This window comes from Staurois parvus, unplaced genomic scaffold (genome assembly GCF_062004578.1).
Source record: "Staurois parvus isolate SC_StPar_1 unplaced genomic scaffold, SC_StPar_1.0 ptg001746l, whole genome shotgun sequence".
Lineage (NCBI taxonomy): Eukaryota > Metazoa > Chordata > Amphibia > Anura > Ranidae > Staurois > Staurois parvus.
Genome location: NW_028319542.1, coordinates 234,217 through 248,567, shown reverse-complemented (window position 1 = coordinate 248,567; position 14,351 = coordinate 234,217). Strand labels below are relative to the sequence as shown.

Below are 14,351 nucleotides of genomic sequence, written 5' to 3'. Positions count from 1 at the left end.
TTCAGCTTGTTCAGTTAAGCTTTGCCAATAAAACCTGAAAGCCGATTGGTTTCTATGCAGAGTTGCACCAGATTTTGCACTCTCCAGGTTTCCTAAATAAACCCCTATGTGCCTGGCCATTATAGGCAACAAGGACAATATTCCATTAAGGGTGTTAACATCCGAGTTGCATTGTCAGCTGTGTTATCAGAAATGCAGTATTGTACCAGTACTGGCAATCAATGACATCACAAAGGGCCAATAAGTGTTTTCTAATAAAAAGAAAAAAATGCATTTTCATCAATATTATCTCAGCCAACTGCTGAGTTTGCGGTACGTGTCTCATGAGAACATTTTAAGAGCTATTAGAGGCCATAAGGGATAACACTACAGGAGATGGTTTTATATGAGTGCAGTGACCCCAAATGGCTTGTCCTGCATAGACAGATCTTTGTGACATGACAAATCCCGTGGGGAGATGTTAGGGGCCGTAAGAAACAAGAACTCAGTAATTCAAAATGGAGAGAAAATAAGAGGTTTTTATATTGTCCTAGGAGTTAATCCTTCCACCCCCCAATCCAACCCATAACTTTTCAGTTGCTTTGGCAACACTATATTTGGTCCTGCCAATAAAGTATATTTGAATTTAACAGGGTGAGAAATAGGAGGGAGACAGGGAGCGCATGAGAGAAAGAGTGCCCGAAAAAAAACACAAAAGAGAAAGGGAGAAAGCACTTAAAATAGAGAGAGGATGAAAGAATGAGAGCTTGAAAGAGAACACAAAAGAATAAGATCTTGAAAGAGAATGTGCAAAAGAGTGAGATTGGGAACAACAGAAACAGTGGCTGCGAAAGAGGGAGTGTGTGCATAAGAAGAACAGAGAGTGCGATAAAGAGAGCAACAGCGCACACAAATGTGAGCGGGCCCAAAAAAATTAGAGAAGGCGCAAAAGAATAAGCCCAAAAGAATTATAACACAAAAAATGAGAAAAAAAAAGAATAAGGAAGAGAGAGTGCAAAAGAATAACAGCGCAAAAGAATAAGAGGGTGCAAAAGAAGAAGAGCCCAAAAAAAATTGAGAGAGAAAAAGAATAAGGAAGAGAGAGCGCAAAAGAATAAGAGGGCACAAAGAATGAGAGAGGGCGCAAAAGATACGAGCGAGAGAGCGCAAAAGATACGAGAGAGAAAGCGGCAAAGGATACGAGCGAGAGAGCGGCAAAGGATACGAGCGAGAGAGCGGCAAAGGATACGAGCGAGAGAGCGGCAAAGGATACGAGCGAGAGAGCGGCAAAGGATACGAGCGAGAGAGCGGCAAAGGATACGAGCGAGAGAGCGGCAAAGGATACGAGCGAGAGAGCGGCAAAGGATACGAGCGAGAGAGCGGCAAAGGATACGAGCGAGAGAGCGGCAAAGGATACGAGCGAGAGAGCGGCAAAGGATACGAGCGAGAGAGCGGCAAAGGATACGAGCGAGAGAGCGGCAAAGGATACGAGCGAGAGAGCGGCAAAGGATACGAGCGAGAGAGCGGCAAAGGATACGAGCGAGAGAGTGGCAAAGGATACAAGCGAGAGCGGCAAAGAATAAGAGCGAGCGTCCAAAAGAATAAGAGCGAGCGTCCAAAAGAATAAGAGCAAACACACAAAACAATCAGAGTATGCATGAGAAAGAGAAAGCATGCGAAAAAGAAAAAGCAAAGGAAAGTGTAAGATACAGCATGAAAGAGCGCGCAGAAAAGAGAGAAGAAAGGGAAAGAACAGAGGCACAAGAGGAAAACAAGAGAGGAGACAGAAATAAAGAGGGAGGAAGGAGAAGAAGAGAGAAAGTGCACATGTATGAGAAAGAAATGGATCATGCTTAATACTGTATGCCAAAAAGCATCCTACCTCCACCAACAACCTATTTTCACCCTGTGGCAATAAAGCTTTCAATAAATCTGCCATCAGACAGCAGGCCACGGGTACTCAGTCCATCAAGTGTCATACGTGGTGCCTGAATCATTCATTTAGTGCTTGCTACAGAGAGTTGACAGCATCTTGGTGTAGTTATGGTATGTAAATATGCCTCTGCACTACAATCAGAGAGGTACACATATCTTCAAGGGTGTAGTAACCTACTAGCTATACTAATGAGAATGGAAGACCCAGCTAATCCAGAGTGAATGGCACAGGGTGAATGAGGCTTTAATGCAGTTGCTGATCCTGGTCTCCAGCCTGACATTGGCTTTCAACGTGTACACCAGCTACAACTGTACAGATCCAGCCACATGCATCAAAAAATCTATAGTGTTAGGTGATGCCACATTTCGAGCCCCAAATGACTGAAAGGAGAAGAGAGGAGAAAGTAGACACAATGAGTGAAGAGGAGAGAGAAGAGAAGAAAAACACTCACGAGAACTCAATGACATTCTAAAGACACTTTTCTGGCACTATGGCCCTATAAAATGGCCTGTGACAGATTAAAAAATCCCCAAACCTGTTTCAGTAACTTTGCGACATATATGACAGATTCAGGTAGCTGTATATAGCACCACTTTTACAGAGTGACACTCTTACTGCATCAAATTCAAAAATAATTACTACCGGTTGGTAGAAAACAAAAACTGAAGGTAATCAAGACCAAATCTAAATTGCCGGACAGAGACAGACAGAGTGCCTGTTTCCATACACTGTATATAGCAGGCAGCCTATTTGCCGTTGCTACCAACCCCCAACCTGTAACTGGTTGGTTAAGGACGCTGTTGAATTCACAGCCAATAGCCTCCTAGTAACCAGTGACCCCGAGAGTGAGTGGAGCCTAATGAGAATGTTTAGACACTAGCTCCCCAACAGGTCCGCGCTCTCCTTGTGATTGACAGCAAGCAGTGGGTGGACTCTATAGTCAATAGCAGGCTGTCTGTTAAGTATGGATCCACCCACTGCCTGCTGTCAATCACAATCCCCATCAGGGTCCGCCCACCTAGCATCAAAATCCTTGGCTGTTACGCTGTCCGAGTGACAACTGCATAGGCAAGAGGATGCTCAGCTCCACTAAGGACATATGGAGACTTCGGTGTCAGTGCGCTTCACTCTGTGGTGCGTGCCCCAGATTCACGTAACGGTTTACAACAGGTACTTGAACCTGTCACATGGAGGCACATCTAAAACAATCTTTATGAACAACCCCGAGTGTCTATACCAGAAATTCTGGGACAAGCTTGGCTGATTTGGGCCTTTAGATTCCACCACTCCATGGCCAGCTCAGTAACATGAAAATGCTTTAGTGTAGTTCTGTAAAACACTTCCAAGAGATGTGCAGTTAAAAAAACAAAAATATTCATACTCGCCTGGTGGATCCAATGCTGCAGCTGTTCCCCGCTGGTTCCACACTGAAAACTGAGTGATCAAAGACTGTTGATCACTCACTTCTTGGGTCTACTCTGTGCCCTGCCCCCACCAGCGCTCACTGGGGCGAGAGCGCATGGCTCAATTTCCCAACAGCACACCGAGAGGCTGAGCCAGCTGCTGGTCAGGCATCTAGGAGGATCCCGACATTATTGTTGGGATCCCTGCAGAGCATGGACTGGCTCTGTGATGTCAGCCAACAGTGGAGTCTAGCCCATCATCGGCTGAACCTGGGTCACAGGAGTGCAGATCTAAGTACACTCCAGTGACTCACAGAAGATGTATATTTTGGCCATACTTCTTCTATCAGGAGTCATCAGTTACGAAACCTGCTTGCTTTGACCCAACACTCACAGTGTAAGATTTTCAGGCAATTAGGAGCATAAGAAACTGTCATGAAGAGTCCCAACATTATAATTATGAGATATTTTAAGCCGCACGTTTCATAATGTGTCACTTTCATCATTACTTTCCAGGGGACGAGTCATTATCACCATTGAGGCAATTCTAAAAATACAGACAGTTTTGTCAGCACTGCAGAGAGGTGACCGAATCCTCCCAGACTTGTAAAGATTAAGAAAAATAAACAGCGGATGACTAAACTGTTATCCAAACTGAACTGAGTACAGATGCTTTCATCCAATTCAGCCCATATTAGAAAAAAACAATATGCACTAGCACAATGTATCTACCATAGCCAGATAAAATGTGCCTAAGTCTGTAGCTGAAATATGTCCGATTTCCAAATGAGCATGTCCTGTATGCTGTAAGGAAGGATAGTGATTATGATGAACTGGAAAACCTAACCAGTAAATCGGTAGACATGTCAACAGCCAAGAAGTACTCGTTTGATGCAATCTAAAAAAAAAGTGCACCTTGGAAGGAAAAGAATACTCGCCTTTGGAACCACCTTTGTTGTTAATCTTCACTCTCTTGAAGCGCCAACTTGCTAAGGAATATGGCCTGGCCTGCAATGCTGACAGAAGGAACCACAGAAACTGGTGGGGAACCAGCAATCTGACAATCCCACAATGTGTTAGATGGAGATGATTCTCTGGACATCTTTATTCTTGAAGAAAGTGAAGATTAATGGCCGAGGCACTGTGACGAGTGTCAGCTGAAGAGGATTCTCTTGATGTTGTAGCTCTTAAAGTGGTTCTAAAGGCAGAAGGTTTTTCACCTTCGTGCATTCTTTGCATGAAATTGAAAAACCTTCTGCATGCAACTTCCCCCAAAGACGCCTTCATACTTACCCAAGCCTGATCTCAAACCAGAAATGTGCAAGACAGCAGCAGATCTCTCTTTCCTCATTGGCTCAGAGACGGCAGCATGTGTCATTGGCTCCCACTGCTATCAATCACAGCCAGTGAGGAGGGAGCAAGGCGCAAGAGGATGGGGCCTAGCCACACTGTGTGTCAATGGACACAGAGCTAGCTCGTGAGCATCTGCTTGCAATTGGGGGGAATCAGCAGGGGGGAGGAACCAGAAGCATCTGTGGGGACCCAGAGAAGAGGAGGATCGGGGCTGCTCTGTGCAAAACCATTGCAGAGCAGGTAAGTATAATAGGTTTGTTATATTTTTTTTAATGACTTTAGAATCACTTTAATGAAAGTGAAGATTGGTCATTCAGATGCTGGGAAGTGTGTTGGATGAAAAGGATTCCAACACCAAAGCTTTTGAAGAAAGTGAAGATTGACAGCTCAGGCGCTGGAAAGGGTGTTGGATAGAGAGGGTTCTCAGGACACTAGCTCTTAATGAAAGAGAAGATTGGCTGTTCAGGTGCTGGGATGTGTTGGATGAAAAGGATTCTTCCGACACAAAAGCTCTTGAAGAAAGTGAAGACTGATGGCTTAGGTGCTGGGATGCTGGTCAGATGAGGAGGATTCTCTGGGCATCATAGCTCTTTAAGAAGGTGAAGAATGACAGCTCAAGCACTGGGAAGGGTGTTGAATGAAGAGGTTTCTCTGGACATTGTAGCTCTTCATGAGAAGAATAATGATTAAGGCCCCTTTTACATGGACGGACTCCGTGAGCTGATCCCTGCTGAGCAGGCAGACGATAGGTCCATGTCCACTCCGCTTATGCAGAGCACACACAGCTCGCTTCCCTCTATGGGTGGTCAGATGTAAACGGACCGCCTGTCCATTTACATTTGACTGTCATCTGATAGACGGATGGAGAACAGATCCTCCATGTGTCTGTTTTTAGCAGATCGGATCAAATGCAGACAGGTGTAAGCGGAGATGTCTGCGATCAGTCCACCCGTGTGAAAGGGACATAAGGCGCTGGAAAGGGAGTGGGCTAAGGAGCGTTCTCTGGATGCCATAGCTCTTGAAGATTGGCAGCTCAAGCACTGGGATAGGTAAATATATCACTCCTTTACAGGAGTACCAGTCTTTTGCAATATAACATTTTGTGACAAGGTCACTTTAGGGCCGATTCACACATTGCCCACATCTGAATCGCACAAGACCACGCTGTACATTCCTGTGAGATTCAAACTGCATACATAATGCACAAAATTTACGGTCTGCAGCGGGTTGCCCGCATTAGATTGCATAGTACTTTTGTACCATGTGATCTGGTTGCAATGCATTTTAAATTAATAGCCTGAAATCTTACCACACAGAATCACATGTGAATCGCACAAGAACGCACACCACGTCCCTGAGCGGTTCAGGTGCAGGCATGGTGTAAACTGGCCCTTAAGGATTACCGGTACTTTACGCGTTGCTCTTTATTTTACATAAGAAGTAAAGCATGGACAGATTTGCATCATTCAGCGTTCACTCTACTTTGCTGCTACATATGTTGGTGCTACTGAAACAAAAGAAACTGACAGCTGTACAGTGGGGAAAATATTTATTTGAACCCCTGCAGATTTTGTAAGTTTGCCCACTTACAAAGAAATGAAGGGTCTATAATTTTTATCACAGGTGTATTTTAACTGATAGATACAGAATATCAACAAAAAAAGCCCCCAAAAAACTCAATACAAATGTTATAAATTGAGTTGCAGTTCAAAGAGTAAAATAAGTATTTGATACCCTACCAACAAACAATAAAAAAAAAGACACCTGTTCAAAGAATTCTTCCACTCAAATTCCCACTCCATCATGGGCAAGACCAAAGAGCTGTCAAAGGATGTCAGGGACAAGATTGTAGACCTGCACAAGGCTGGAATGGGCTACAAGACCATCAGGAAGAAGCTTGGTGAGAAGGAGACAACTGTTGGTCTTAAATGGAAGAAATACAAAATAACCATCAATCACCCTCGGTCTGGAGCTCCTTGCAACATTTCACCTCATGGGGGAAGGATGATCATGAGAAAGCAGGGATCAGCCCAGAACTACACGGGAGGAGCTTGTGAATGATCTCGGGGCAGTTGAGACCACAGTCATTAAACAAATCATTAGTAACACAATAGGCAGCCATGGACTGAAATCCTGCAGCGCCCGCAAGGTCCCCCTCCTCAAGAAGGCACATGTACAGGCCCCTTCTGAAGTTTGCCAATGAATATCTAAATCATTCAGATAAGGACTGGGAGAAAGTGCTGTGGTCAGATGAGCTCTTTGGCATTAACTCGTCTCTCCATGTTTGGAGGAAGAAAAATGCTGACTAGGACCCTAAGAACACCATCCCTACAGTCAAGCACAGAAGTGCAAACATTATGCTTTGGGACTGTTTCTCTGCTAAAGGTATATCCCGAGTTTGCTGCATTGAGGGGCTAATGGACAGGGCCATGTATTGTAAAATCTTGGACAAGAACCTTCTTTCCTGAACACTGAAGATGGGTCATGGATGGGTCTACCACCATGACAAGGACCCAAAACATACCACCAAGGCAAGAAAAGAGTGGCTCAAGAAGAAGTACATTATGGTCATGGAGTAGCCTAGCCAGTCTCCAGACCTTAATCCTATAGAAAATTTATGGAGGGAGCTGAAACTTCGAGTTGCCAAGCGACAGCCAAGAAACCTTAAGGATTTAGAGAAGATCTGTATAAAAGAGTGGACCAAAATCCCTCCTGAAATGTGTGCAAACCTGGTGACCAACTACAAGAAACATCTTACCTCTGTGCTTGCCAACAAGGGTTTCTCCACCAAGTACCAAGTCGTGTTTTGATTGGGGATCAAATACTTATTTTACTCACTGGACTGCAAATCAATTTATAGCATTTGTATCGTGTGTTTTTTGGGGATTTTATGTGGATATTCTGCCTCTATCATTTAAAATACACCTATGATAAAATTATAGACCTTTCATTTATTTGTATGTGGGCAACTTACAAAATTTGCAGGGGATCAAATAATTTTTTCCCCCACTGTATTCACTGAAGATCTATTAACATGTTTAAAATAGGACTAAAAATGGTCACAGGAAAGAACTTACTCTTTTGTGATTATCCCACGGGGGCCAGACGCAACCACACTTTTTGGGTCCACCCCATGTGTATCCAATATGTGTCGAGCCGCTGGACTTATACGGAATCTGCAAAACAAAACAAAAAAAACAAAACACTGACATGTAGATCATGTCAATAGATATAATGCATCATAAGCACTCAAAAAAAAAAAGAAAAAGGAAAAAACATATACCACTCTTCCCCATTCACTTTCATGATTAAGGTTCGAATGTTTGTATTTTTTTAAGCTTTGAAGTCTTTTTTTTTGCCCTGGATAGAGTAAAGGAGAGTTCGCCTATCTGTTTTCATTTCTCTCTGTGTCCCCATTTACAATAATTTAGCTCTGAGGAAGAGGTTTTGTCCTTGAAACGCGTTAGCCAGTTGGTCATCCAGGGTTCCATCGTATGGACTCAGAAGCTGTTTGGATCAAACATCTTGTTCAGTGTGATATGCCTGTGTTTTCATGTCCATTGTATGATACTTACTTTGTTCTTTCAATAAATAATTTTAAACGATAATGCACTAGGTCGGTGGGTCCTCTTTTTTGTGTTTCCATTTTCCATTACATTTTTGGTTTTGGGTTTAATACGGCTTTAAGAGCTTCTCTTTCAAGCACACAGACATGACTGCTATAAGCTGCTTGCTCAAGCTCTGCCTAAACCAGTTCCCGCGTGTGTTGGAAAGACCACACACATTATAATAATATCTTCTCTCTAGAAATTTGTTACATTTTGACTGAAGAGTTTTCCATATTGAAATGCTGAACGTGAACATAGTCATCTAATCATGCTGTAGTATGTGGCCAGCTTCAAAAAGATCAATAAAAACAGCTTTTGTTGAAATAATCAGCTTCAATCCAGAGTTTTACTTTTTTCTGTAAGTAGATGCCCTTAGTCTTACTCCACCCCAGGGGCGGACTGACCATTTGGAAACTCGGGCACTGCCTGAGGGCCCGGGGTCAGTAGGGGGCCCCATGATATGCCCCTGGTACCTTTTTCATAGGCTTTTTTGAGTTTGGGCAAGGACACAGGGGCCCCATGATCCCCTATTGAGGGCCTGGGGTCAGTAGGGGACGCCATGAGATGCCCCTGGTACCTTTTTCATAGGCTTTTTTGAGTTTGGGCAAGGACACAGGGGCCCCATGATCCCCTATTGCCCGGGGGCCCCATGAGTTGTCAGTCCACCCTTGCTCCACCCCCTTCTTTTGAGCTCAGATTTTCGGGGACACAACCCTAGCCTGTGAAAGAGGAAGCAGCACAATGGTGAGCTCATATCTGTCACTCTGCTTTCTCCTCCTTTCAGCATGGTTCTGGTGAGCACATGAACTGATCATCTCTTTGTGCTGCTTGTTCCTTTCAGACTCCAGCCCCAGGTCATATTCAGGCACTTGCACCGCGTGCATTTAAAAATAAATGTAATGATGTATTAAATGATTACAGGCTGCATTCATTTGTGTGTTTTTTACATCTGCCTAGAGTTCAGCTTTAACACGCCTTGGTTTTTACATTAATATCAAATGCCCTTTAAATCCTAAGCATTTTGCAGTGTGTGTGTTTTCTCTCCCCCACATAGCTGTAAAGCTCATCAGACTGTGTAGATCCTGTGGGTAAATTAATATTAAGAATGCAGCTAAACTACACTAGATTATACTTCCCTGATACGTCTTGACGCACAAAACACAATTTTAATCCATTTTAGCATACATGCCACCAGTGCTGCTTAAAGACAGCGGAGAAGCCACTGGCGGCACCACAGTGCTGACCTTTTCAGTGTGATTATTCTGTTAGCTCGTCTGTCCGAGCCTTGCCGGCGCTGCCCTGGGCTAGCCGGGTCTGTGTCCTGCACACAGCGTAATGAAGTAGGAGACAGCTGGATGCGCGTCATTAGAGACGCAGGATCCATCTCCAGCAGCTGGCTCAGGGCACCAATTAAAATAAACACTTGTGATTCTCACACATCTGAGCGGCCACAAGACAAGCCTGCTGGATTCTGAGGGACAAGGGAAGAATGGGTAACTCCTGGGTCCATGACGTTCCTGTGTTGTCACTATACAAGTCTACAAACACAGTTTTAGGGTATTCCCTAAGATGTAAACCCTTTTATATCAGCAGAAGTACAGGCAAATACCTAAATAAAGCAAGTGATACACTTTACACCAGGGGTGTCCAAACTTTTTTCAAAGAGGGTCAGATTGGATGAAGTGAACATGGTGGAGGGCCGAACATTTTTTCGAACATTCTTTGAACCATTACAATTAAATGCAAATAAATTATTTTATGCCAAGTTAATTGCAAACGACTTTTCATTTCATAACATTAAGATCAACTGACAGCTGAGTTTTCACAATGTATTGAAAATAAATTAAAAAAAAAAACTTACCTGCACTAATGTGAAGGGTGAAAAAGGTAGCTGGAGCTGAAGTCTCTGCTCGGCAGCCGAGAGGGGAAGAGAAACACACTTCATGCTGGAAGCCCGGCCCTGACGTCACCGTCCTCTGTCGCTCCCAGCGCGGCGCAGTCACGCATGCGCACTGCTCTCAAGCAGAAGACTGTCTGCCACAGAAGGGAGGGCCGTGCGACAGCCGCATTTACACAGACCAGGGAGAACGCGCCGCAGTCAGGCATGCGCACTGCCCTCTGCTCTCAAGCAGAAGACTGTCTGCCATAGAAGGGAGGGCCGTGGGAGGGCCACATTACACAAAGCAGAGAGGGCTGTTGGAGGGCCGTATTAAACCGACCCCCGGGCCGTAAATGGCCTGCAGGCCGGACTTTGGACATGCCTGCTTTACACAGATGCATGCACCTAACATGAAAAAATATCTGATGATTCGTCCACTTTAAGGAGTATATTGAATATATGTCAAGAAAACAAGCATAGATCTTGGATCTACAATACTTGCAATGAGAGATTATATACAGTTGTGCTCAAAAGTTTGCATACCCTTTGAGAATAGGTAATATACGGTATGTACCAATTTAACCGTCCTATAGCAGATATACTGCTACAGGGCGGCACCTGTGCGCAAAATCACGTATATATACACGATTTTGCATATCTGGGTAGGGGGCACGCATGCCGTGGATGTCAATCACTGGGTGATTACCCGCCTGTGCCCAGTGATTACCAACAATCAACGACGGGGAGGAAGACTGTTTTGTTTACAGTCTTCCTCCCTGTCAGCTCGAGCACACTGCTCGGGATGGCTGTGCACAGCACAGCCATCCTAATCAGTGTGCTTACAGTAAAGAACACCCCCCTCACCCTAATAAAACATTCATAGTTAACCCTTTGATCACCCCTCACATTAACTCCTACCTGCCCAGTGCCATTAGTACAGTGTCAGCGTTTTGTTTTGTTTTTTTTTTAGCACTGATCATTGTATTGGTGTCACTGGGAATATGTCAATGACACCAAGTTAGTCCCCCCCCCCCCCCCCCAGTGTCAGAATGCCTGCCGCAGTCCCGCTAAAAGTCGCTGATCTCCGCCATTACTATTAGAAAAAAAAAAACAATATATATACCGCCATTTGTAAATGCTATAACTTTCACATAAAACCAATTCATTTACACATATTGGGATTTTTTTTTACCAAAGACATGGAGCAGAATATATGTTGGCCTAAATTTATGATAAAATTTGATTTTTATCATTTTTTTACTGGACATATTTAATAGCAAAAAGTCGAAAATATTGTCTTTTTTTGCTTATAGCACAAAAAATAAACGCACAGGCGATCAAATACCACCGAAAGAAAGCTCAATTCATGGGACAAAAAGGACGTAAATTTCATTTGGGTGCAGCATTGTATGACCGCGCAATTGTCAGTTAAAGTAACGCAGCGCCATATCGCAAAAAATGGCCTGGTCAGGAAGGGGGGTAAATCCTCTGGAGGGCAAGTGGTTAAAGAAAACCTGAGTGAGCAGGCAAAACACTCATGGGATTTATATTCTGTAACTGCAGGTCATGAGAGAATGCTACAATCATAAAACAAAACATGGCAACAAGTAAATAAATGAAATGGCCCTTAGTTCTTAATTATTATTATTATACAGTATTTATAAAGCGCCAATGGTTCGCTCAGCGCTGTACATTACAAAGGGGGACAGAACATGTGACAGAACAATAACAATACAATGCAAAACATGAGGGGATCGAGGGCCCTGCTCTTTCCAGCTTACAATCTAATACTGTGCATTGCTCCTGTTAGCATCAATGACAGCGGGCAGTCTTTTTTAATTGTTGTCTATGAGGCCCCCAAATTCTTGCAGATGGCATAGCTGCCCATTAGTCTTGGCAGAATGACTTCAGGTCATACAAACTGGTCATTCTGAATGAATCGCACGTTTGAAATCTTCCCAGAATGGCTTGATGATATTTAGGTCAGGAGGCTGATGGCTACTCCAGAACCTTTACCTTTTTCTGCTGTAACCACTGGAGGGTTAACTTGGCCTTGTGCTTAGGGTCATTCTCTTCCTGGAAAGTCCAAGAGCATCCCATGCACAGATTTTGGGAAGAAGAATGCAAAATTGTCTGCCAGTATTTTTGGATAACATGCTGCTTTCATCTTGCAATCAATTTTCACAAGATTCCCCATGACTTTAGAGCTCACACAAACACAAAACATCAGTGAGCCACCACCATGCTTCACAGTGGGGTCAGTATTCTTGTCACTATAGATCTTGCTGACTCCTCTACAAACATAGCACTTATGATTGTGACCATAAAGCTCTATTTTGGTCTCGTCGCTCCAGATTACAGTATGCCAGAAGCTGTGAGGCGAGTCATGGTGTTGTCGGTAATATTGTAACCAGATTTTTTGTGGCATTGGCACAGTAAAAGACTTCTTTCTGGCAACTCGACCATGCAGCTAATTTCTGTTCAAGCATCAACATATTGTGCATTTCCCCTGAGGTTATCTGTGGGTTTTTCTTTGTATCCTGAACAATTCTCCTGGTAGTTGTGGCTGCAAACTTTCTTGGTCTACCTGACCTTGGCTTGGTATCAGCAGATCCACAAATTTCCCACTTCCTAATAAGTGACAGTAATAACTGGCATACTCAAGGCTTTGAATATCTTTTCATATCCTTTTCCATCTATATAAAGTTCCATTACATTGTTATGTAGGCCTTTTGACAGTTTTTTTCTGCTCCCCATGGCTCAGTATCTAGCCTGCTCAGTGTATCCACGTGAAAGCTAACAAACTAACTGACTATTTATACACTGACACTAATAGCAATTTAAAAAGCCCCAGATGTGGGAAATTAACCTTCAATTGCCATTTTAACCTGTGTGTGTCACCTTGTGTGTCTGTATCAAGGACAATCATTCCAGGGGATGGACACTTTTGATTAGGGATATTCGGGTGACTTCTGTTATTATGATTTAAAAAGTAGCCAAACAACTGTATGATAAAACATGGATTTATGTGTTCACTATTCTTAAATAGAAAAAACCTAAGTCATAATTTCAATATCAATGACAAAATCTCACGATTTCTGCCAGGGTATGCAAACTTTTGAGCACAACTGTATGTGTGATTCATATGATATTTATTCAAACAAAGCTACGTTTACCCATTGCAGGAAACCAGGCCAGTGCCAGAAATATATATATAAGACCACAGTGGTCTTTCCAAAACATACCCAAGTTTGGCAGGCTGGACAAGAGCCTTCGCTGGCGTCGGGGTTGCCTCGGCTGCCACAGGGAGCGAACTTGGTGATGGTGGACTCTGAACGGTTGGAACGTCAACCTGTTTCCAGTCCTGCCCTTCCTCCACAAAAAGTGCAATTAAAGATCCCAGTCTCACATTTTTGCTGCCTTCTTCAACCTTAAAAACAAAAAAAAAAAAAACAGTAAAGCTTTAATGCAAAAAAGCATATACACTCACAACAGGGATGAGCTCAGGTTTGTTCAGATCCTAGTCTGAATCCACCTGAACGTTTCTGCCAGGAAGCGGTCACTGCACAAAGCCATTTTTTTTTCATTCTGTGGACCGTTGCTCTTTGCAACTCTGCTGTGTCTTGAATATTCCACCAGTCATTATGGTGATGGGGCAGGGGGAAATCTGATATATGGAAGCAAAGCCCTGCCTCTACCAAGATGGCTGCCTCCACACAGAGACAATGCAGAAAAAGGCTTAATAAGTAAGTAATGGTAAAAAGATGAGCAGCAAGGTGCCTACAGGCAATACCGGTGTCCAAAACTTTGCCATTTGCCTTCACGGCTCAGTTTATCTTTAAAGCAAAACAAAAATCAAATTTAAATTGGTTATGCATGGTTTTATGGCAGCAAAACCTCTCTCGGTTTCTTCTGCCATTAAAAACCTAGTCTGTTAAAATTTACAGATGCCGAGAGGTTACATCAGGTGTGTCCAACCTGCAGCCCAAGATGGCTATGAATGCAGCTCAACAGAAAATTATAAAATATTAATTTTTTTTTTAAAAAAGCATTTTTACTTAGCCAACACATGCGGATGAAGAAAAATTTTATAGGGTCTCTATACTGGACTTTTATAAGTTTTATCTTCCCAAATAAAAATCTCCCACTCTTTGCAATCATGCCTTATTTATGTCATTATTATGATTATACAG

General features: G+C 43.3%; 1 protein-coding gene across 1 annotated transcript in view; it reads right to left on the bottom strand.

Moving 5' to 3' along the window:
* LOC149434529 (pyruvate dehydrogenase protein X component, mitochondrial-like) overlaps positions 1–14,351 on the bottom strand; it is a 137,710-nt gene that overhangs the window by 49,778 nt on the left and 73,581 nt on the right. The window contains exons 4-5 of the mRNA XM_089663681.1: positions 13,404–13,588; positions 7,749–7,847 (exon numbers count right to left, since the gene is read on the bottom strand). Coding sequence (XP_089519807.1) covers positions 7,749–7,847; positions 13,404–13,588 — 284 coding nt within the window. The remainder of the gene's footprint in view (positions 1–7,748; positions 7,848–13,403; positions 13,589–14,351) is intronic.